Source organism: Diprion similis, chromosome 6 (assembly GCF_021155765.1).
Source record: "Diprion similis isolate iyDipSimi1 chromosome 6, iyDipSimi1.1, whole genome shotgun sequence".
In the NCBI taxonomy this organism is placed as follows: domain Eukaryota; kingdom Metazoa; phylum Arthropoda; class Insecta; order Hymenoptera; family Diprionidae; genus Diprion; species Diprion similis.
The window spans coordinates 17,678,856-17,699,951 of record NC_060110.1 but is presented as its reverse complement, the minus strand read 5'-3'; the positions used below and the strand labels follow the sequence as shown (position 1 = coordinate 17,699,951).

The window sequence follows — 21,096 nt, the reverse complement described above, 5'->3', positions numbered from 1 at the left end:
CCGTGGTATTGTCCACAAATATTATGTTATAAATAATCTGGAGTTGAAGATTAGTTATACCCTTCAATAAATCAAGGCGGTTGATGCACCGAGTAAACGGAAAATAGCAACAAAAAGTCATAAAGTCCCAGTAAAGGTGTAAATTAAAATTTAGATGATTATCTCACGTATCTTTATTACCTTATATAGCTGTAATTGAAGAATAGCGTGACTGATGAGTGGACGCGGTGTTCGTAACATGTTTGCGTTCAAACGCGAAATAAAATCAGCCAATCAGATGGAGGCGATTTGAGAAGAAATTATTTATATTTTTTTCAGGCTCGATGTGAGTCGTGATCAGTTAATCGTAATTCGATTACTTCTGAAGGGAATGAATGCAATGGTTTCCATTGTTAGGAGGTGAAAACGACTAGACAAAGGACACGCTTCGACTCACTCACAGTCCTTTAGCAACTTATAAAGTTTATATGAATAACCGGCTATACCCACCTTATGAATTTCTACAGCTATGTTTTTCTGTTGCAGATAAGCGATTACACCATTATAATTATTTTCGGAATTGAGCAAACCATTTGTATAGTTCATTGTTTTTGCGAAGTGTATTCTGTTTGAAATATCTCGTACTGTTCGATTAAGTTATTATCTCGAGTCATTTTGGAGGAGACTGTGATCCCCCAAGTTCATTGACACGATAATACCAAAAACATGAAAATATTATTGACGGTATTAATAGTATTGAAAGGTTTCATAATCTCACAGTTTTAATAAGTTCCTACATTTGCATTCCTGTAAAAGAATAAAAACCGTCATTTTTTAGAGTATCTCTCCTGCAATAACTACCTATTCTTAGCCCCTCCAACTTTTGGAATAATAATTTCTATGAATTCCAATTGCGAAATTAGTTTTATACTCGATAAAGAAGGGTGATACATTATGAATACGCACACGGAGGAGATAATTTCAACTTTCTGTGTCACTGACGTTCCAACGCATTGACCAAGTTCTTGCAAACAATTTCACGTATCTGGCAAGAAGGGAAAAAATAAAATTCCCCCGAATACGATACATGGTGACTTGTGCAAACGCGATTTGCATGCGATTAACGGGGAACGTAAGAAAAATAACAAAGTTATTGAATCTGCAGACAGTTATTTTATAGGCGGATAATTGTCAATGTTGATAATTTGCTGAACAGTAAACGGCAGGCTGTCTATAATCTTATAAATATTACGAAATGTATACCTGCAGTGTTACGCAAGTCCTCGTAAGAATAATGCCTCGGCATACGGAGAGCACTAACTGCAGTAAACTCGTGAAGACATTTTTTTCAATTCAAAAAAACATTAATGCCTTTATTATTTCATAAAACTCGTTCTGAGTATAAAGTATAAAATACGGTAAATAATTGAATCACTTTTTTCCAGTTGAAAACAAATAATTAAATATCAACATCATCCTTGCACTGTAATTTAGAGTTTAAAATTACGAGATATTCGAAAGATTCGATTTCATGCGACCAATCTGACCATACTAAAGTTCCTATGTATTTTATACTGTAACCCCCCGCGTATGAAGAGTTAAGGCTCATGAGAAGTGCAGGTATTGAATCTGTTTTTAAGATGAAACGCCACTCTTCGAGAATAAGACTAATAATGTTGAAAAATGCTGAATTACACTCATGGTCTTCACAGTGTCGCATATGCTGAAGCTAAGTGAGCCTCACGACCAATATGTCTCATAACGTTGGTGCGGATTCCGAAATTGGTTCCATCCATCGATATATGGCAGTATTTATCAGGTCTTGCAAAATAGCAAAGTGTATACAAGGATATTTCCAACTCTGGCGAAGTTCCGACAAAAAATGACGACGACTTCACCTTTCCAACGTAACGGTAGGTCGCATATACCACGGCGGGAATGGTGGTCTGAAAAAGAATTATTTTTAATATTAAGTATCTGCAGAACGGTAAACACTTCTGGCAATATGATATTCGAAGAAACACAAGTAAAACTGAGTAGAATTTCTTTTTTAAGGCATGGACATTGAAAAGTTCACTTTTTGTGGCAGTTTTCGTTGCGTAAAGTAACGCTTTACACGGCAGCGAACGAAGTCGCGGAATAAAGTCTTTATTCCGCAGTTTTGATGCGCAGTTCGAAGTGCGCATCGCAAACTGCCGAATAAAGTAGCTTCGTCGAACAGAACGCGACATAACCTCACTCTTCGTTTTGCTTTTCAATGCTCATACCGTAAAAAATATTGTATGCGGCATGCCCGTAAACCGGTTTTTGACTCGGATAATTTCAGTACTCACTTCCGGCTCGCTTCCGGCTCGCTTCCGGCTCGCCTTCAGCTGGTCCTGAAATCTTTGTCCTTGCCAAAAAAACAGGCGGTTTACGGGCATGCCACATAAATAGCTATTACTCTGAGCCTACAAATAAGAACCGTAAGATAGTGGGCTCAGAGTAGGTCATATATTTTTTTACGACCTTGACATTTTTAAGACCTTAATTACGGTAATACATATTGACCGAAGCAACACTTAAGCTAAGACTTGTGTAATCACGATCTCCATCGCGCGCTAAATGAATTCGTGATCGTCATCGGAGACTTTACCGACTCACACGACTCGTCCTACCGGAAATCTTTTAAACCAAAGTACACAAAAACAAAATGCTTGTCCATGAAAATAAAAAATTCCGTCTACGGATTTCACAATAATTACAAATCGGTATCACCGATGTAATGAATGGTTCGTTTGAATTGACCATGACTTTATGTATGTATATACCTATGATACTTATGCACCGCAAAATAAGTTATTACACACTCGGTGCAGGTAATAGAGTTATCAAGAAAACAAAAGAAAAAAAAAACCAAGAAGAAGATTGATGTATTAGTGCTAACTGTACACTTCCTGGTTCAGTTTTCGAAGAATGAAGCATTGAGCGTTTGAAATTCACATTTCTGGTCCATGATAGAATTTCTAAAAAGTGCAGTGAAGTTGTTAGCCACCATTTTCACACTTATAACATAATGAATCCATCGACGTCTGTCTTACAATCACAGTTTAACTCACATTTGCCAAGGACCTCTTCCATCTGTATCCCCAGTATTCCATGTCACCAGACCTCTCGGCATTGTTGAAAGATACCCAATTGTGAAAACCTATTAATTGTCTGCCATTTTTCAATTCCCCGCAAAAAATATGCTCGAACGCTGAACTTGTAGCTACATTGATTCTTTGATGTCTTGGATACTGATAGAACCAAACATGCTTAAGTATTTCTCTGTATGTGCGATTGCCATTTCCGAAAAGGCCATGATCGGACAAGAAGTTCATCGTACGATTAATCGAGGGAGTCTCGAGTAAAGCGTCCAGAAACCTTTCTTCTTCCCCTCTTTCCTCAGGGGTTACATTCTCCATTTTACTCGTATCCATTTCGTAATTGTCGAACAACTTGCGAAGGCTTTTTACTACTGGATTTTCAAGAATCTCGTCATCCACGGCTAACAACCTATATGCCGAAATCATATGCATGTCTTTGGTTATCTGTCATCTAGTGCAGAATTGATTCTAGTATTACTACAAGATTTTCAACGCTAGAGCGGTAATCGCCACATCATAATAACAATAATATTTTTACAACATGCTCTCAAGAACATTGAATGTCTGAGATAATTATTAAATCTACATCTGGATTTTATGGATTAGATGAGCCACAATTGTCTTACGGTTGGGGCGCAACGTCGCTGAATTTCCTCTTCGTCAATTTGCCCTGAAAATTGATCTCAACATGAGATTGAAAGTTCCGATCTTCATTGCCATAAAGTTCTTCCGTCAACTGCTTTAGTTCCGACTTGGTGACGTTGTTTTCCTTTTTTCCCATGCATCCTGAGGATCACAATTAATACAACGTTAAAAAATTTCAACTTTTATAGACTTTATACTTCAAGTCACTTAATATGCTTCGCTTGAAATATGCCGGGACTTCTCAGAATTTTTTCTTGACTTTGTTATCAATGGCTGGCTTTATATAGGCGTTAAATAAGCTATCATTAATTATTGACAAAACTGTTTATATGACCTTTGGTTACCACTGCACTAGCGTTCTGGTAAACTTAAATATCTCAGATAACGGGTAAATCTTAAGTAGAGTTGAAACATGTAGGAACTTGGGAGTTAAATTTGACTGCAAAATGAAATGCGATAAGCATATTGAATACATTCAAAACACAACAAAATATTTAACGGTTATTTCATAAGCTCTCCAAGATTATAATAACTGAAACATTGATGATGCTGTATTATGCATTTTTCCATACCATACTCTAATTGCTTAAATCTTTTGGAAAAACATCAGAATAAACTATTAAAAATTGTAAATAAGAATAAATTTAACATCAATAACAATCCTTTAAATTTATACTATCGCTTCTCGCTTGAATCTTTAAAATATCATTATAGTATTACTAGGAATAAGAATATCTTTCTACCGTATGGATTTACGACAGTCAGTATCAAAAGTAGTTTTATAAGAGCAATATGTGATCACAATAGAAAATCACAATAGTTCAATGAAAATTGGGCAAAAGAAAAATGGGTATCATTAAACTATTAAATATTGCAATATGACAATATCTTTTCACGCCCAGGGAAAGTACTTAATATTAATATTAAGGGCTATAACTCTCAGGCAATTTTTGGTTCGACATATCCAACAAAACTTTAGGTGGGGACTGAAAAAAAAATAGTCGAAAAAAAATAACCCTAATATATGTATTGCGTAAAAACAGTATATGATTACAATGAATTATTTTTTCAGTTCAAAATATTATTGTTTTTCGAACGTGTAATATTTATGCTTTAATATTATGTTCAGAAGGTAAACGTTTATTTTAAAAATATTAAAAATATGTATACATACGTGTGCGTGTGTGTGTAACTATTTTTACCATGCGGAAGCAAAATGTTTTCTAACGTGAAACAACAAAAACATCTGTATTAAAACAGTTATTGAAATGTTGATAATTACAAAAAATGACAATTACAATATTGCAACACCGATTATTGCATTTTGTTGTAAGCCTATACTAAGAGGTGCATGAACTTACCAGATATTACGTATCGGATACGTAATATTTATTGTATCGATCAATTTTTTCTTTCACGAACTCTTACTTAATTTCATATCAAGATATTATGCATTCGTAACTATATATTCGCAAAACAGTTGGCTAAACCCAAATGCAGGTGAATCGTGTTTCAACAGAATTTCTTGGCGGTCTACTCGCCGTCTTTTCATGGTTTTTCATTATGCCGTATTTTAAGGGTAAATGTCAATTCAATACGAATATGATATGTTTTTTGTGTGTAATATTTTACCCAATAATTTATTTGCAACTGCACATAATGAGTTTTTGAGAATCTTAAAAGCTTCATTTCTTTAGCAGGCTAAACGATGCCTTACAGATGGTCGTAAACTTACCAACAAAAATGGTGATTGCAACCATGAAGAATCCTGTCCATCGTTTGCTTCGCATTGTATGCAACGTATCAACAGTGATACTACTTGTAAAATATTTCAAATAGGTAATAACGTGGTCGTTAGACTGCGAGTGTGCATGCCAAACAATTCTTCACTAGGTCTTGAGTCTACGGATCTCAAAGATGAACTCTGCGATGGCTTTTGGAGGCATTATGACCTCTGACCTACTGATTCCCCCATTTAGACGTGGAACAATGTATGTGTATACCAAATCTGTAACTAAATTTCAAAAGAATGCTATAATCAGTCGTTATCGACCGAGGAAAATCTCATGTATTATGATTATCATCAAAGCCTAAGCAGCACTGATGCAATAATGTCGCAGTTAGATGGTCATTTCAATGGAATTTTCTACTATAGGAAAATATGAAATTTACGTGTACCTGCTGACTTGTTCAGCATGGTGCCTACCTTCAGTGACCATATATTATGAAATATTTCTGTTTAGATAACCAAAGTACATTCATAGAATAAGATTATTGCGTCATACAGAAATTTCAAAAGACTGTTCAGAAATCAAAACATTTAGTGTTTCGATAGTATTTACATGGCATTGTTAAAAAGACTTAATATTACACTCGTAGAATATCGCACAGACATAATTGTAATCGTTAAAATATACTATTCATCGTCTAAATAGTCTTTCGGCATTACTGAATGACCGTCGATACGCCTCAACGTGACCAGAGCTTGCAAAGCGAGCTTGTAATGATTTGTTCTTTTGCAAAGAGGATTTCCGAGTATTGTGATTTCCTTCAGACGTTTTAATTGGCCTAGGTTCTTGATCTGATCCTTGTCCTATGCGAAAATTCAGAAACTATTAGATAAGTATAGTCGGATTACAAATCGCGATGACAAAGCATTGAAGAATTATTAAATTGATCGTTACGCACAGACAATTTGTTGTTAGAGACAAATAGCTTTTCAATTTTTGAAAGACGTCTGACAAAGTTCAGAAATTTTATTTTATTGTACTCTGAGAGAAATGATCTAATATTATTTTCCGAGTGAAAATCCTCTTCTGTAATCATTTGAATTTTATTATGATCCACCACCAAAGTTTCCAATCCCGCACAGCCTTGCACTCCTGTCAAATAATTTGTATTAAATTTACATGAGTATGTGAAAAAAAATATGCAGGGTGAGTTTTCTCGTGGAGACATGTGGAATCTAAGCACAGCCAAGCTCCTCTCAATGGGACACTGGAAAAAACTCACCCTGTATTTCGTATCGATCGAACACGAAGGATACACTGAAATCGTGAATTATCATTTTCGGTACCATTGACGTCCTGCAACTCGTTGTGTTGCAAGAAGAGATATTTTAGCATCGGCATGCTTTGAAAATTAAATTCCACCAGAGATCGAATGCCATTGTGATCTAAGAAGAGAGTAACCAAATTGGGAAATAAAAGTTTGGGCAGGACTAAATCTTTCTGATAAACAGTCATCGATCTCCCGATTTGGTTGTGGCTCAGACTTAATGTTTGCAACTTTTTCAGAGTATGGAGACCGCACAAAGTTGTGATTTGGTTCTGTCGAAGATCCAAACTTTCGAGATTGGGTAGGAGATCCTCTGTCAGATTCACCTGTAACCATCAACGGTTAGAGAAATTTCAGAGAATCCAAGACTTGTCTCGACCACACAATTGGTAGTAGCAAATCAGATCAGATTTAAATGCAAGTGATACGTAATTTTGTAAGCGTCCAGAAGGTATCTCAAATACTTTTTTTATAGCACAGTTAGTGATGCTGAGCTGCTTGAGATTTTGCAGATTATTGACATTCGGCATGTTAACAATCGTGTCCTTGTCCAAAGAACCCCCAAATGTTTGATTCGCTTCTAATATATCCGAACTGGTCACACACTCACCACCGACATACTAATCATGGAGAATTAAGACTTCAACTTTTAAGGATTCCAATAATCGAAAGAATCATGTTACGCCAACTTGTAAATGCAGCAGATAGCAAGTGAAATATGATGGCAAGGGTTTCACCCTACAGATAATAATGAAAATTCGCAGACTAGCGTACGTAAAAGCTGACTGTTCTAAAAATGGAAAAAAATTCGCATGTGGTGTTATAATATCAATATTGTATTGCGTTATAATGATACTGTGAATGCCGCAATGCAATGAAAATAATCAAAACTGGTCACGAACAGTCAATTTGAATAGCAGGTTTTTATACGGAGAAACTATTGAGTGTCGATCATCTTACTTCGACCTTGGATATGTGGAATATTATAAACTTCTTGCATAAACTCGTGCAATCAATTGGATTATTTGAGATGTCTACAATCTTGAGCCCAATCCAATTCTTCAGATTACATATTTGGGAAAGTGTACTGATATTATTATGAGAGCAGTAAAATTCGGTCAAAGTGTAAAAAACACCCATTGAAGTCAATGAAGTAATCAGGTTATTGGACAAGTCGAGGTAATTCAAGACTGGAAGATTTTCCTGTATTATCCCATCCATTTTCACGACAAAGTTGCAGCAGAGACTCAGCTTAGTCAAATTGTTTGCAGACTTGTCGAGTAAAATTTTTGTCAACAGATTATTCGCCAAATAAATCTCTTTTAGTTGTTGAAATTCTGTAATGAATTCCACGCCACTCAACTGATTGTCTACCAAGTTGGCATACTGAACGTTTTCCAATTGTGTGTTATTAATTAGTAACGGTGAGGTCAAACGTTTATTAGGTTCCGAAATGACACCCTCCAGATTATGCTTGATGACTCTCAACTTGGCCCAGTCTGCCATTTCAAAATGGTCGATTATCCAAGGATGTTGATTGATATGTCCTGCATGAGTAGTATGACAAAACGTCTTCTCGTTAAAATACTTTAATGACGGTATAGCGGCCTGCGCTAGTGAAGACGTGGCTTCTGTTGTAATGACGTCGTTGAATGGGTTGTGCTTGACATTGAGAGTAATCAAATTTGGAGCGATAGTTTTAAGAGATTCCAAGGACTCGATAAATCCGAAAAGACTGTTCCATGCAGCGTTCAAGCTTTCCAGCAATGGTAAACATGTGTCCATCCCAAATGATTGAATTTCATTAAAACTGACGTCTAATTTTCTGACACTTTTCAGCATAGACGAGTCTGGTATCGCAGTTAGTTTGTTGTAGCTGAGATTTAGTTCTCTCAAGTTTGGCAAATCAGTCATAGCACCAAGTTTATAGATACCATGACCACAGAGGTCAATAATTTGCAGTTTGCAAATATCAAGTTCCATCAAACTCAGACACTTGAGTAAATTTGCAAAGTCTAAAATTGGCCAAGTATTCGTTGGATTTGATCGGACCACTTCACGGCGAGGTTTCTTGGACATGTACTTTTCAGATCCATTCTATGCGGAAAGGAAATATGTAAGCAATATCTCTAGCGAGTGAAAATTAGCCTGCAATATAACAGTTGAATGCTAATAACAAAGACAATGTACTCGAACGACAATACCTCAAAGATGTATTCATACTCCACGGCAAAAACAGGCTTCGCATGTTCGGGATTTACAATGGACAGACACCGACAAGTATCCTCGTTAAACCCCAAATGCATCCTGTGATAATTGTCCTGTTTTTCGACCCTTACAGGATATTTAGCAAATGGCACATTAGTAACGATTATACAGACTTCCCGTCTAGTATTCTAATATGTGCTAAATGCGGTGAGCATGAATGAAAATTGAACTATTACTTCGTCGTCAGCACAGAGAGTGGCAGCTGAACGAGGATTGCTATTCGGTGTTCATTGGGTGAATATAATGGATCAATTGAAGACTTTTGCTTCGAAGAAATTCTGGCTGCCCATTCAGCATCAGCAGCGGCAAGGCAATCGCTGGTTATTATTTCTCTCTACCAAGAGAAAATCATTCCATTCAATTTCGTATACGACACGACATTACATTTGCGAACACCAAATTCTATGTGTCACTGGCAACAAACAGCGAATCCTTTTTACACACATCCGACAGCTTTCGTATAGTACGAAAAGTTGACGAGTTACCTCATCAAAGAACTCTTGTTCAAAGACATCGAAAGGCCACTTTTCAAACCCCACAACCTCGACAGGTTTCACTAAAAATGTAAATACAGAGTCCGACGACTGTTCCTCATCCGTCGTACTTTCATTGAAGTAATTACACAAGCGCAGAGCGTCGTTTGTGTTATTAACAACTTTTGTAACACAATGAACGTGGACACCTATTATTCCTAGATCCCTGAAATTGTCAAAGTAATTGTGGTCATAACCAATTTAATGATTCAAATAGATTTTAACTCTTCCTTACAGCATTTTTAATACTGAGTATTTGTGTTTCAGCTAATTGACGTTGTCGGTCATTGTCAGTTTTTTCGATTATACTGTACTTACTGTTTCACAGTGGGACAAAGCGAATCATTGCATATGTCCTGACATATCTGAACAAGTGCATTTCCTGCACCTGGCATGTACTGGGTGAAGTTCATATTGCCACAATGCTGGACTGTTAAGCTCAATTGTCGCTGCAGCATCTGACCATGCACAAATATAATCTGATAAAATGAGAACTTATTTCAAGTAGAATATACGTGGATAATATTAGCAAAAAACCTGACCATCAGTTATAGCATAATTGAGTATTAATTGGTTGATAATTACGTAAGAAATAAGCACAATGCGAAGAACCGTCTAGTAACACTGAACTAATACCTGAAAGTACCTGATGGGTACTATAGACTAAAATGGAACTACTAGTATCATGCACGTGTATAAAAGAAATACAGTTTGGCTCATACTTCAAACTTAATTTTGGCATTCTTTATCCATTGTTCCTTCAAAGCGTCATAGGCGTCAACATCAGAGTATATCTCTCGCAAAATCTCATGGGATAGCAACTCTCTTGATATCGCGGGAACCTCGTTATTTCTAGTAATCTACTGTGACAATAAAATATGAAATTACAGATATTTTTTTGAATATTATTTCGCAAATTTTTACGATGTGTTCAATTTGTAAGACCCAACCCGTAGCTGTCTCAGCTTAGCGATGTAAATATCTTCTCGATACTCTCGGATTCGCTGCTTGCTCTCCGTGAGACGTTCCTTAAGAGACTTTGCGAAATTGTCCAAATACTTGTGCCACAGCATGTTATAAAACATTATTTTACTCCTGCAGAATAAACTGTAACTATTATTGCGTAAAACGAGAGGAACATACTAATATAATGTACCTAAAGATCACGTCTACCGTTAATCTGTTCAAAATTAAAACCTTACAGGACAATATTTTGAATGTGTACTGATCTAATACCACAAGCCAGATTTATGGAATGAAATCTACAAAATGTGGGTACTTGAAAAATTCCGTTACGTAAGAACGTTCCTCGCTGGTGATCCGGTAGTGATCCAATTCATTCAAGGTAGGCAGATAGTTTATGACAAAATATCGGTAGGCTGACAACGAGACTAGTGGACACTCGCCGTACATTGGATCAGCAAAAACGACGGACTGTAGACTCGGGAGGAAGGAAAGATTCTGAATATCCTGTTTCAGCAAGATGGAATAAAAATTATTTCACTATTAATTACAATACCTTCCACCAAAATAATCTAATGTTTACGGAGAGGAATTTCATACCTGTAACTGATATAAAGTATTTCCAGCTAAATTCATGACGGTCAAACGTGGACTTTGCAAAAAGCTATCTCCAATCTTTTTTATTCTATTATTTGCCAAGTATAATTCTCGCAGCTTTGGCATACTGTTGAAATTCTAAAAACACAATTACGTATCAGTTTTCAAATTCTATCATCCAGCTACAACCGGATGAAGATCTATTCATAATTCACCTCGAGATGAGAAATTTTGTTTCCAGATAGCGACAATAATTTCAATTCCGTACTGTTCGACATGTTTGGTATTTCGTTGATACTGTTCGAGTACAAATACAACTTTACCAACTTGCAACATCTTTCAAGGTCTGAGATATCCTGAAGAATTGGAATCGCATTTTACTATAGTACGGCAAAAAAAGATTTTTAAATATTGCTTGTTCTAATAATTCGATATCGTAAAAATATGCAGATTAAGATTAAATTTCTAAAGTTTTGAGACCTTTGCTCACAAGACAATATTTTTTCAATCGTACGTATATTGGCTATGCGCCTGGCTGTAACTTGTACAATTACCAATAAAATTCTTTGTACAAATTTTTTGGAGTCACTTTGGACGTGAATGAATACGAATGCAAAATACCAGCCCAGTAAGGTAAATGGTTTTTCAAAATAATATAAGAATCGAATACTCCCGCAGTGAAGAGTAAACGAAATACTTCTCTCATCGATTCTGTTCAAATTTGATGGAAGAGAAAAAATGGACCTAGCTTAATCTGCTTTACCTGTACAAGGCATTCTACTACCCATAATTCTTGAAGATTTATGAGGTTCGAAATGCCGTTCAGGGATGTGATCCCGGGTTGCCCAATTATCACCAATGTATGCAAACTTCGATGCGTCGAAATAAGATTTTGGAAGTGTGATGCTTCACAAGCAAACAGGTATAATTCGTTTTTCTTCACTTCGAGAGGTTCGGAAATTATAAAATCCAACTGGCCTGAATTCCCTGATTTTTCTCCTCTTTTCTTCTTTCTCGACTGCGTGTCCATGGCAATATATACGTCAGAGTTCTCGACAGGTTGACTAAAATGAACGCGATGTTTCTTCGACTTGACCAAATTTCAAAAATACAAGACTCGTCAAATTTCCAACCATGTCCGACCGAGGTTTTGCAATCGAAACTCGAAAGTCGATTTCTGGCTGCCGATTGAATTTTTAACGTCAACGGTCAGAGAACAACACACGAGAGGTTAGGTTCACCGTTTGATGCATTCTCCGAGTTTCAGTGCTCCAGAAAATAAACTTTCCGTAAGCCCAAATTGAAAATATCTTAAATGCAAAAAAATGCAAAGCTGTTGCATCACGGGTTGTGATAGTTATAAAGAAACTAATAACAAGCGTATCGGATACTTTAAGTACGTGTACACTTGAATCTTTTTTACTTTTTAAGCATGTACTCATTCCAAAACTACGCAACTCATGTAAAGAAATAACAATTAATCAATTAAAAGCTTGATAATTTTTCAAATTTCGCAACTTAAGTCGTATTTTAGTTATCGCAAAGCCATGATGAATCAACTGCAGCCTGAAGTATTCTGCATTTTTCCATTCTAATATGTATACTGTGGAACTGGTTTCATTGTTGAATTGGCTTGATAATGAGTCTCAATGATTCCTTTTTTTCTCTCGCGTCTTCTGTGCTTTGAGTAAAACTAACAGGATTGTTAAACCCTAAATTGTCTCCGTTTTCAAGATTGATTTCTGTAAGATTATTCATAGCCATTTATTTATGTTTGCCTATATTTATATACTCAATTTTCAGATTTCCTTTGGAAAACACATCATTACTCAACAGATGGCTGCTGCAAATTAACAATACAGGATTCAAGCCATCAGAAATCAGTCAGATATGTAGCGAACACTTCCATAGGAAATATATTGCCTGGCACCTGAACAAGAAAAATCCTTATTTGTTGCCTAATGCTGTACCTACGATATTTCCCTGTGAGAGAAAAATGCCTGTTAACAAAGGAATTAGGCGTCGAGTAAAGAAGCAGAGTCAAAACACAGTACACGTGAAATCTGGTACTACGTTAGTACAGATAAATAGAACACAAATACCCGAAGAAATAATTCATGAAAGTGAACCACACAGAAGTAAAGTAACATTACTAAAACGAAAACCTGCAGTGCCTGTAGCACTAGTACATGCAAAACACGGTGAATCAAATGAGACTGAAGTGAAATTTGGAATAGATTCCAAGTTAAGAAAGATTTTATCAAAACCAAATGAAAAAGTTTCCACCAATGATTTAAGCAGTGAGAAACCTTTACTTAAAATCACTGTATATAAAAATCTTGCCGATGTTCAAGTCACTTCAAACGCGACGCAGTTTGAAACTATTTATTTACCAGCTCATAGAGAAAATGAAGACAATTCTAATACTGTCACATTTGGAAAGAAATTGTGGATTTCAAAACAATCGGATGAAGATGTTGACCAAAAGAACTTTAGAGTCAGTAAAAAATCCCCTAGAAAGTCTATGATATCCAGTAATCCCAATAAAAGTTCCATACCAAAAGTAAAACAGTACACTAATAAAGAGTCAAAAGTAAAAGACACTTCTTGTGTGCCAACTCTAGTGAAATCAAAGGGGAAAATCACATCTCAAGATCAGACGTGAGTACAGCCCATAATTTGTTAGCTCCTACTGTTCCTATGGGAGAGAGGATGGTCTCTTAACATTTTTTGATAACTTTAGAAGTACCTTAAGCTGATATACTATAATATACATACTGTGTCAGCAGGTACAGTCACTCAACTGCCAGCAGAGTTCAATCTCCAAATACTGAAGACCAGCAAGATTCTGACCAACTTCGAAAACGACTTGAGGAATTGAAGGCGAGACGACAGCGAGAACAGTCAAAAATCATGAGGTTACAGCTGCATCTGACAGAACTAGAGGAGAAGATGGAAGAAAGTAGTCACGAAAAAGTTGTACTGCCAAATTCGAGAGTAGGGAGTAAGCAGACTGGGCCTAAATCGACCTGGTTAATACGTGAGAAGGAGGAATATGAAAAATTGTTGAAAGACGTCAGAGAGATGAAACTCAAAGTGTTAAGGCAGAGACACATGCGAGAATTGGAAAAAGTCAGGAAGTTGCAGATACAAATGGCTAACTTGAGTAAAAAGATGAAGGAGAATGATGAAAGGGAAATTGCGGCGATATCTAATTTGCGACGGACAAACAATCCAACTGCACTCGACTGGATGAAACGAGAGGAGGACGAGTATGAAAAATTACTCCAAGATGTGAGAAAAATTAAGCAAAGTTACATGATGCGCCACTCAAAACAAATTTCCACTAAACCAAATTCGCCCAATATTGCTCCTTTAGGAACAGCTTCGAGCGACGAAGAGTGCATATTGATTGAAACAATTCCAGAAACAATTGAATTAATAGAAGAAATTGAAGTAACAGAAAAAAAGAAAGATGAAAGCAGGCTGACGCACAGGATTGAAGAGGACAGTATCCAGACGAAAACTGATGGTTACAGTCAAACTCGAGAAAATACCGGAGATTGTGGTGAAATCATTGGAGAAATTGATGAAGAATGGATTGAAATAAGTGATTGCAAAAACATACCGATCTTAAATTTCAATGAAGAGCTCCCAGATCCGGGACTTCTTGATACATAAACATTTCGAGGTCGATACATTTTCGATTAAATGATTGTAAATACATTTTGATGTTGCAATATATGTATGTTTAAAGATGGTTGTAAACTTTGTATCAAAAGTGTCGTATGCTTTGTTTTGGACACATTGAAGTGGCAGATATTTCTGAGAAAAGTATTCTGTAACATAAAAGAAGTTCGTAAAAAAGTACACAAGGTACAGCAGAATCGGAGATGAGTTAACTTTGCTCAAGAATGCATGCTTATTTACGAACTGAAAAAAATTCAGAATAATTGGGGTCATTTTGTGGTCTTCTGGCACGGAATGTTACATGTACGTTAAACGTCAAAAATTACTTGCATGCGTCAGAGCAATTTTTTTTCAACGAACTGATAGGATATAATATTGATCGATTACAGAAACTTGGATCAAGGATATGTTTACGTTTCAATTATATAGGCAGCACTGGTGCTCGAAAATGAAGTAATACAAAATAAAGTATGTAGAAAAACGTGCCAAGACATGTGACTGGGTACAATACAAAAACTATCTTATACTTCGTCATTAAATTGGTTATTTGCCGAAGACCATGTTAACGAATTTATAAACGATTCTAAAGAAAGTGCTTTCTTATAATAATTCATTTACATCTCTTGCTTTATCTCGATTAAACATAATCGAATATTATTAATAAAGAATATTGAACTTATATGCAGCATTACATCCTTGGTTAAGCTACTTGGATAAAAAAAACTTTGTGATACAAAAATTAGATTCTATAATTCTGTTCTGAGTAGATTAGAGATTTAGATATTATTATTGCGCATACGTTGCTACTGAAGAATACTGCGTGGAAAAAATAGAGATAACAGAGCACAATTACGAAATTCAATAAATATATTTATTTAAGTGTAATTATCACGCCACATGTTCGGACAATATTATAATAAATAATAATCCGATTATTCAATTACCAGGTATTAATTGCGTCACATTACCAAATTACTAGGTACCAACACTTGCAAATTTTGTAACCAAAATATTGTATATACTGCAAGTGTCAAAAATCATTACCATTTTTCAATTCGGATTATAGGTAGAAATGGTAACTGCAGTGATGCATGAAATATTACGTAATAACATAGTTATATCATCTGTATTCACCTACTGTAATAATTTCAATAATTTTTTTCAGTACTTTGCAAATGACCTTTTGTGTACCACATTCTTTATTTGTATCTCCCCCGCCCATATAAATGAAATATTTTAAGACACTTTAAATCGTTACTGGCCAAGCATATCATTCCTCGTTGCAGTACCGGATGATGATTCACACATACATCTTCCCAAGTAACGTGTACAATTATATATGCAGTCCAGCAGATTTAATTTCAATCAGTTGCGTCATTATTTTCAGTCATCACTGCTTCTTTATATTCTAAACCTGTATCGCTTTGTATTTTTGGTACTTCAACATTCGGTGCGAGATCTTTCTCCATCTCATTTATTGTGTTTGTGTTCATGGTTTCTTTGGATGCGTTTTCGCCAGGTTCCAGTACATTAAGGTCATTGCTGGAAATTAGTTCTTTCTGTGACGTATCAAGAAGAGGCCCTGTGACAGTCGGTTGAGGTAAAATCGGGTCTTTTGAAATTAGTCTGACTGGCAATAACGGGGCTAGTGGTTGAGTGATACTTTTGTGATCCAAATAGGTAATACTCTGAAAGAAAAAGAGTTTTGAGAATTTGTAAACCCCAAAAACTGATAACAATAACTACCGAATTATTGAGACATGCAAAATATTCAAATAAGTGCCAAAGTTGAGAAGAAGGAGTACAAAATTCCACTCACCTCTTTTTGTAACTGGTTCACAGTGATGCCTAGGCTGGAGGCACATTGATTTGGTGGAAAGATTGCATGTATACAATACTGTACGTAAGGAATTAAATGTTCATTCAATGATTCTGCAAATGTGATCATGTTGTCTCGTTCAGCAGCCGTGAATGCCTGCAACATTGATTTTGGTCCATATTATAACAATTGAGTGAGTTAAAATTGTATATATTAGGTCATATAAAGAACGAAACACATGGACGCGAAAATAAAAATCATTGTGAACAGTTTACCTGTTGTTCTTGTTTGTAAAATATGAGCATTGCTTTCGCTACACTTTGCAGAGAATCTTGCAAAAGATGTGTAGACTTGTCAGCTAGAGCAACTGGAGCGCACAATCTCAATTCATTGAAAGCTGATATTAGTCCATTACAATATTCAGCTAAGGGGAAAAATTCAACCAATTGTTCTGGAGGATTTTCCTGTAAAGATATTGAATGGAGTTTCCAATTAATTAGTATTTTTTTCTCTAAGAAGACATGCATTTGTATTATTTAATACAAGGCTGACTACCAGGTTTTCAATTAGATTAATAAAATAGAACAAATGATAAAATTCTCACAGAGCGCCCTGATGTTTCTGCTTTAACATCGACCCTTTGTAATTTATTGATCAGTGTAAATGTTTCCATGTCTTTTTCAAACTTTCTTGTTGTTCTACGCACAGCCGTTTCGTATCGGTTACCGATAGCACTGATGAAGATGTCAGACATTCTTGCTGTGAAATCTGCACCTACTCTACTGAACGATAACCCAAAATACGTGCACTGCCCAAGAACTGAGTCTATAGAAGTCACTCCGGGCAAATCTTGCTCAAGGGTAGTCAAAAATTGAAATATCTGAAAATTAAGAAGACTGTAAATCATGAAAAAAAGGCACTCTCAAGTCTTGCGCATTTGCGATGATACATAATAAAATAGTAATCGATTATGGAATTCATCAAAAGGCAAAGAAGGGATTTACTTTTTCTTCTAGCCAATGATGAAATATCGCAGATTCATTAATGATAATATCCCGAGATGATGTTAAGTGATCATCATCATTGAAAATTGCCCGATATTGAGTGATTATGTTGAATAAATGTATCCTTGATAATTCGATTGTCTTTGTTAGATGTTGATTAGCTGAAAATAGAGTAATTTATGTATGTGAGGGTAAATATGTTGAATAACAACGTAGATGCGGTCATAATATATATGAAAGATGCTCACGATCTTCTTTGGGAATCCCATTCAATAAACCTTGCAGCCAGCTATCTCTAGCCTGCAGGAATTTGATTCGTAATTCAGGTTCTGTGAATGCATCCATCGATCTTAACAGCCCAACGAGCTGCAGACACCTTGGAAGCGGAAGATCTCCTCTTAGAGAACCAACAACTTGGCTCACCATTCCTGACCAACTATTTTCTATCTCTGCTACAATGGACTTGAGAGAAAAAAAAACAAATTCAGTGATAGACCATCAAACCAATTTGACAGCCATTTCTTTGCAAAAATGATCAAACTCATAAGAAATCACTCACAGCTATAATGGGAATGTCTCCATGTTTTGCGCCCAGTTGCCTAGCATATTGAGATAACTCTAGAGCTTCGTTATACTGGTTACTTCTTAAACATGACTCCATTAACTGAGGCATTTCAAGTATCTCAAGAAGTTCTGCATTGCGGGTTAAAGTAAGACCATTCAATCGACGATGTGTGTTGATATCTTTCGAAGCATCACAAAAAGACTGGCAACTTTTTGCAAAGTCTGGTAACTTTTGAATGAGATTATCCAAGTGATTTTCAGTCTCATTGAACTTTAATAAAAAATCATATGTTAAACATCACAGTGATTAATTATGACGCTTATTTTTTAAAAATAGCATGCATACACCCTCATAATTTGCATTGCTGAGTTTGCCAAATTTTGTTTGTTTCTACCTGTCTGAATATTTCTCGTGAACTTTCAGCAGTTCGGATGAATGTCTTATAGTTAGAAAAGGCTAATTCCTGAGTTTGCAGCAGTACAGAATTTTTGTCATCAGTCAAATGCTCGGGTTCCTTAACTGCAATTATAAGTAATAGATTATTTCATAATGACAGCGAGTTCCAAATGTATAATAATGCTTCACTTATATCTTTAACAATGGTGCATTGAGATAGATTTATACTATGTTGTTACAGTTACAAATACATAGACAGGATAAGTGATATCCTTTCACATCACAATGCCAAATTTTATAACTTACTCAATTGTTCCACATCAAAGCCTCCCAACTTTGACAAATACTGATAAAAGTCAGGATTTTCCTTCCATGGTTCTGTAATCAAATTGTCATATTAATCCAAAACTTGATTTGTTTTTCCTAATATTGTAAATCAATCATTACGAGTATTGCACGATACTTGAAAACTTTGTACGATTGCGTGTACGCTGTGTAGAAAATTATATCCACTTATGATTGAGTTCTTAGTTAATCTACATCGATACAGAGAGTTATTGTAACAAATATTAAACTGCTAACAATTTGAAAAAAAATTTATTAGGTGTGCGACAAGTTTACATGGAAAAATTTTTACTGAAACTCGATAATATCGTGAGAATTGGTCAGATATAGGTAAAGACGCTCGATCATAATAGGTTTGTTCTTTAACCTAACCTGGCAACCCGTCGGGAAAGATAAGATCGATAACTTTCTCAGTTTCTATATCCATTTTGCCTTAATGCGTGCTGTCAGCGCTCTTGTACATTCTTTTATTACAAAATTAACATTATATTCAAAGCCTCTTGACGGTTAATTTTTCAGACATTACACACGTGAAGACTACGTGGGAGAAAACTGACAGAATCATGTATCAGGCCGACGACGTAATGTCAGCTGGAAACCGGAAATGAAAGACTATAATCATAATAGAGGGAAGTCAGACGTTTATTGAATTGCCGTTCCACGCGTAAATTTGAATTTTCATTCGACTAGCGGCATAAGTCGACAGTTTAGCACAAACTTCATCAGGCATTGACCCATTTCTATGGATTTTTGAATTTTTTATTTCATTCTTTTCTTAGAAATAGCACGTTTCATATTCATGCTGCAGTCTTATCATTCGTCAATGCTTGTGTTTTGTTTGTCGCACTTCGTTGCTACGGTAAATATGCTCTATCTTATCCACTGAGTTCGTGATACCAAATACGACAGAGTATTGGTAGATTACTGACACACCTACCGTCAAGGCATCTCGAAAATTTAACCCAAGGCGTTAGTATCTCGACCATTAGAGGCGCTTATCACGTGCATCAGAGTCCCTATGTTTATTAAATAACTTGTACGTGGACCGAGTCGTAGATCTGCACGTTGACTTGATGCATGGTGTAAGTCATTGAATGTGTAAGTATTGTCTACTGACTAGCACCCGTGAAAACTCTGAAATTTTGGACCAACATTCGTCCCCATTTCAGAGGAATTATGTCAACCATGACAAAACTGTTATTAGGAGGCATTCGGCATTACGCGAGAAGATATGACCCAAAGTATAAAGATGATCCAGGTGTAAAATACGGGTTGATAACATACTTTCCCAAGTAAGTATGAGGTTATGTTTTCAATATCATTGTATGTAATACTTGCGTTATTATTGGCATTAGACCGGCATGAACAATTACTCTTCGTGATTTTAGATCTCCAAATCATGTCGACCCTCCAATAGTACCAACAAAATTATTTATGGTTAAACGAATTAAGCCACTCCGTGGAACACCGTGGTGGGAAAAGGAGATAATGTATCAGCTAAATCTTTTGGAAAAGGTGAGTTGCTTCGTAATAATTTCAGATTTATCTATTGCCTACTCTGTACTTGTAATTCGAATTGAAGCAAAAAATGTTCTTACTAACTTGCCTAGCCGAACAAAAATTGTTGGTTATTTTTTAGACGACGATTTGCAGCGAGCTCTACTGTACTAAATATCTTGTTTTTCCATTTACTTTCAGAAAAGCGATGTAACCATTGTAAAGAACACACCAGAAATGAATGCTTTTCTGTGGCAAGTGAAACATTTGATTAAAGTCACGCCAATAAAGTGTCCTGATGGAATACCGAAAACCGCGAGCTTGAAAGGATCCTACCTACATGAAAATGGCACTTTTATGGTTAACCCTAAAGTGGAAATTGAGCAAAAGCGAATAGATGCTATAGATGAATATAGAAAAGATTGGAAGAAGCTTGAGGGCGAAGCTATACGCAAAGAAATGAGGCTCAGATGGCTCAATCCACTGTAGATCTACTGTGACAAATATATTTAATTGTATGTGCTAGTTAACAAAGTCTAAGCACCTTTGTCGTAAGAAATGAATAGTCTATTATTCGATATGAGCTTGATATGATTATTTGAAAGAAAAT

General features: G+C 35.8%; 8 protein-coding genes across 10 annotated transcripts; 2 read left to right on the top strand and 6 right to left on the bottom strand.

Moving 5' to 3' along the window:
• Window positions 1-1,685: 1,685 nt before the first annotated feature.
• Window positions 1,686-5,747, bottom strand: LOC124406539 (endoribonuclease CG2145-like). Its single transcript, XM_046881975.1, has 4 exons — window positions 5,488-5,747; window positions 3,734-3,893; window positions 3,078-3,516; window positions 1,686-1,925 (listed from the first exon to the last, which is right to left on the bottom strand). The coding sequence occupies exons 1-4, from the start codon at window positions 5,540-5,542 to the stop codon at window positions 1,686-1,688; spliced, it is 894 nt and encodes a 297-aa protein (XP_046737931.1). The 5' UTR covers window positions 5,543-5,747.
• A 362-nt stretch (window positions 5,748-6,109) lies between these two features.
• Window positions 6,110-6,674, bottom strand: LOC124406765 (leucine-rich repeat-containing protein 9-like). Its single transcript, XM_046882344.1, has 2 exons — window positions 6,441-6,674; window positions 6,110-6,345 (listed from the first exon to the last, which is right to left on the bottom strand). The coding sequence occupies exons 1-2, from the start codon at window positions 6,576-6,578 to the stop codon at window positions 6,169-6,171; spliced, it is 315 nt and encodes a 104-aa protein (XP_046738300.1). The 5' UTR covers window positions 6,579-6,674; the 3' UTR covers window positions 6,110-6,168.
• LOC124406538 (lumican-like) lies at window positions 6,589-7,339 on the bottom strand. The gene is made up of 3 exons (XM_046881974.1): window positions 7,274-7,339; window positions 6,765-7,135; window positions 6,589-6,634 (listed from the first exon to the last, which is right to left on the bottom strand). The coding sequence occupies exons 1-3, from the start codon at window positions 7,337-7,339 to the stop codon at window positions 6,589-6,591; spliced, it is 483 nt and encodes a 160-aa protein (XP_046737930.1).
• A 331-nt stretch (window positions 7,340-7,670) lies between these two features.
• On the bottom strand, window positions 7,671-11,619 carry LOC124406764 (leucine-rich repeat-containing protein 9-like). 2 transcript variants are annotated; one of them, XM_046882342.1, is made up of 3 exons: window positions 10,813-11,619; window positions 10,333-10,705; window positions 7,671-10,068 (listed from the first exon to the last, which is right to left on the bottom strand). In XM_046882342.1, exon 3 carries the CDS (start codon window positions 8,886-8,888, stop codon window positions 7,761-7,763), a length of 1,128 nt encoding a protein of 375 aa, XP_046738298.1. In that variant the 5' UTR covers window positions 8,889-10,068; window positions 10,333-10,705; window positions 10,813-11,619; the 3' UTR covers window positions 7,671-7,760. The 2 variants fall into 2 exon arrangements, with proteins under 2 accessions (XP_046738298.1, XP_046738299.1); XM_046882343.1 differs by having other exon boundaries at window positions 10,890-11,619.
• Window positions 10,859-11,448, bottom strand: LOC124406537 (leucine-rich repeat-containing protein 9-like). Its single transcript, XM_046881973.1, has 3 exons — window positions 11,386-11,448; window positions 11,174-11,308; window positions 10,859-11,080 (listed from the first exon to the last, which is right to left on the bottom strand). Exons 1-3 carry the CDS (start codon window positions 11,446-11,448, stop codon window positions 10,859-10,861), a joined length of 420 nt encoding a protein of 139 aa, XP_046737929.1.
• Window positions 11,620-12,344: 725 nt separating the features above from the next.
• On the top strand, window positions 12,345-15,073 carry LOC124406763 (peroxynitrite isomerase THAP4-like). 2 transcript variants are annotated; one of them, XM_046882341.1, is made up of 3 exons: window positions 12,345-12,459; window positions 12,974-13,831; window positions 13,960-15,072. In XM_046882341.1, exons 2-3 carry the CDS (start codon window positions 13,167-13,169, stop codon window positions 14,849-14,851), a joined length of 1,557 nt encoding a protein of 518 aa, XP_046738297.1. In that variant the 5' UTR covers window positions 12,345-12,459; window positions 12,974-13,166; the 3' UTR covers window positions 14,852-15,072. The 2 variants fall into 2 exon arrangements, with proteins under 2 accessions (XP_046738297.1, XP_046738296.1); XM_046882340.1 differs by having other exon boundaries at window positions 12,347-12,566; window positions 13,960-15,073.
• Window positions 15,074-15,533: 460 nt separating this feature from the next.
• LOC124406762 (conserved oligomeric Golgi complex subunit 8) lies at window positions 15,534-19,575 on the bottom strand. The gene is made up of 10 exons (XM_046882338.1): window positions 19,362-19,575; window positions 18,951-19,022; window positions 18,643-18,767; window positions 18,243-18,518; window positions 17,932-18,145; window positions 17,684-17,844; window positions 17,284-17,559; window positions 16,955-17,143; window positions 16,680-16,835; window positions 15,534-16,548 (listed from the first exon to the last, which is right to left on the bottom strand). Exons 1-10 carry the CDS (start codon window positions 19,414-19,416, stop codon window positions 16,222-16,224), a joined length of 1,851 nt encoding a protein of 616 aa, XP_046738294.1. The 5' UTR covers window positions 19,417-19,575; the 3' UTR covers window positions 15,534-16,221.
• A 507-nt stretch (window positions 19,576-20,082) lies between these two features.
• On the top strand, window positions 20,083-21,086 carry LOC124406828 (39S ribosomal protein L30, mitochondrial). The gene is made up of 3 exons (XM_046882453.1): window positions 20,083-20,281; window positions 20,378-20,504; window positions 20,688-21,086. Exons 1-3 carry the CDS (start codon window positions 20,166-20,168, stop codon window positions 20,973-20,975), a joined length of 531 nt encoding a protein of 176 aa, XP_046738409.1. The 5' UTR covers window positions 20,083-20,165; the 3' UTR covers window positions 20,976-21,086.
• The last annotated feature ends 10 nt before the right edge of the window (window positions 21,087-21,096 follow it).

What these genes read in the sequence shown, in the direction of transcription:
- LOC124406765 (XM_046882344.1), bottom strand. Translation starts at nt 6,578, where the DNA reads ATGATTACAGAAGAGGATTTTCACTCGGAAAATAATATTAGATCATTT. An exon ending in TCTCTAACAACAAATTGTCT is followed by an intron (nt 6,346 to 6,440) that starts GTGCGTAACGAT and finishes ATTTTCGCATAG; the next exon opens with GACAAGGATCAGATCAAGAA.
- LOC124406537 (XM_046881973.1), bottom strand. Translation starts at nt 11,448, where the DNA reads ATGTCGAACAGTACGGAATTGAAATTATTGTCGCTATCTGGAAACAAA. An exon ending in ACAAAATTTCTCATCTCGAG is followed by an intron (nt 11,309 to 11,385) that starts GTGAATTATGAA and finishes TTGTGTTTTTAG; the next exon opens with AATTTCAACAGTATGCCAAA. An exon ending in ATACTTTATATCAGTTACAG is followed by an intron (nt 11,081 to 11,173) that starts GTATGAAATTCC and finishes TTGCTGAAACAG; the next exon opens with GATATTCAGAATCTTTCCTT.
- LOC124406762 (XM_046882338.1), bottom strand. Translation starts at nt 19,416, where the DNA reads ATGGATATAGAAACTGAGAAAGTTATCGATCTTATCTTTCCCGACGGG. An exon ending in CAGAAACATCAGGGCGCTCT is followed by an intron (nt 17,144 to 17,283) that starts GTGAGAATTTTA and finishes ATATCTTTACAG; the next exon opens with GAAAATCCTCCAGAACAATT. An exon ending in TTTACAAACAAGAACAACAG is followed by an intron (nt 16,836 to 16,954) that starts GTAAACTGTTCA and finishes TCAATGTTGCAG; the next exon opens with GCATTCACGGCTGCTGAACG.
- LOC124406764 (XM_046882342.1), bottom strand. Translation starts at nt 8,888, where the DNA reads ATGTCCAAGAAACCTCGCCGTGAAGTGGTCCGATCAAATCCAACGAAT.
- LOC124406763 (XM_046882340.1), top strand. Translation starts at nt 12,496, where the DNA reads ATGCAAAGCTGTTGCATCACGGGTTGTGATAGTTATAAAGAAACTAAT. An exon ending in AAGCGTATCGGATACTTTAA is followed by an intron (nt 12,567 to 12,973) that starts GTACGTGTACAC and finishes CTCAATTTTCAG; the next exon opens with ATTTCCTTTGGAAAACACAT. An exon ending in ATCACATCTCAAGATCAGAC is followed by an intron (nt 13,832 to 13,959) that starts GTGAGTACAGCC and finishes CTGTGTCAGCAG; the next exon opens with GTACAGTCACTCAACTGCCA.
- LOC124406539 (XM_046881975.1), bottom strand. Translation starts at nt 5,542, where the DNA reads ATGCGAAGCAAACGATGGACAGGATTCTTCATGGTTGCAATCACCATT. An exon ending in AGCGACGTTGCGCCCCAACC is followed by an intron (nt 3,517 to 3,733) that starts GTAAGACAATTG and finishes TTCGGCATATAG; the next exon opens with GTTGTTAGCCGTGGATGACG. An exon ending in GGAAGAGGTCCTTGGCAAAT is followed by an intron (nt 1,926 to 3,077) that starts GTGAGTTAAACT and finishes ATTCTTTTTCAG; the next exon opens with ACCACCATTCCCGCCGTGGT.
- LOC124406828 (XM_046882453.1), top strand. Translation starts at nt 20,166, where the DNA reads ATGTCAACCATGACAAAACTGTTATTAGGAGGCATTCGGCATTACGCG. An exon ending in TTGATAACATACTTTCCCAA is followed by an intron (nt 20,282 to 20,377) that starts GTAAGTATGAGG and finishes TCGTGATTTTAG; the next exon opens with ATCTCCAAATCATGTCGACC. An exon ending in AGCTAAATCTTTTGGAAAAG is followed by an intron (nt 20,505 to 20,687) that starts GTGAGTTGCTTC and finishes ATTTACTTTCAG; the next exon opens with AAAAGCGATGTAACCATTGT.
- LOC124406538 (XM_046881974.1), bottom strand. Translation starts at nt 7,339, where the DNA reads ATGCCGAATGTCAATAATCTGCAAAATCTCAAGCAGCTCAGCATCACT. An exon ending in CTAACTGTGCTATAAAAAAA is followed by an intron (nt 7,136 to 7,273) that starts GTATTTGAGATA and finishes TGATGGTTACAG; the next exon opens with GTGAATCTGACAGAGGATCT. An exon ending in CGATCGATACGAAATACAGG is followed by an intron (nt 6,635 to 6,764) that starts GTGAGTTTTTTC and finishes ATTATTTGACAG; the next exon opens with GAGTGCAAGGCTGTGCGGGA.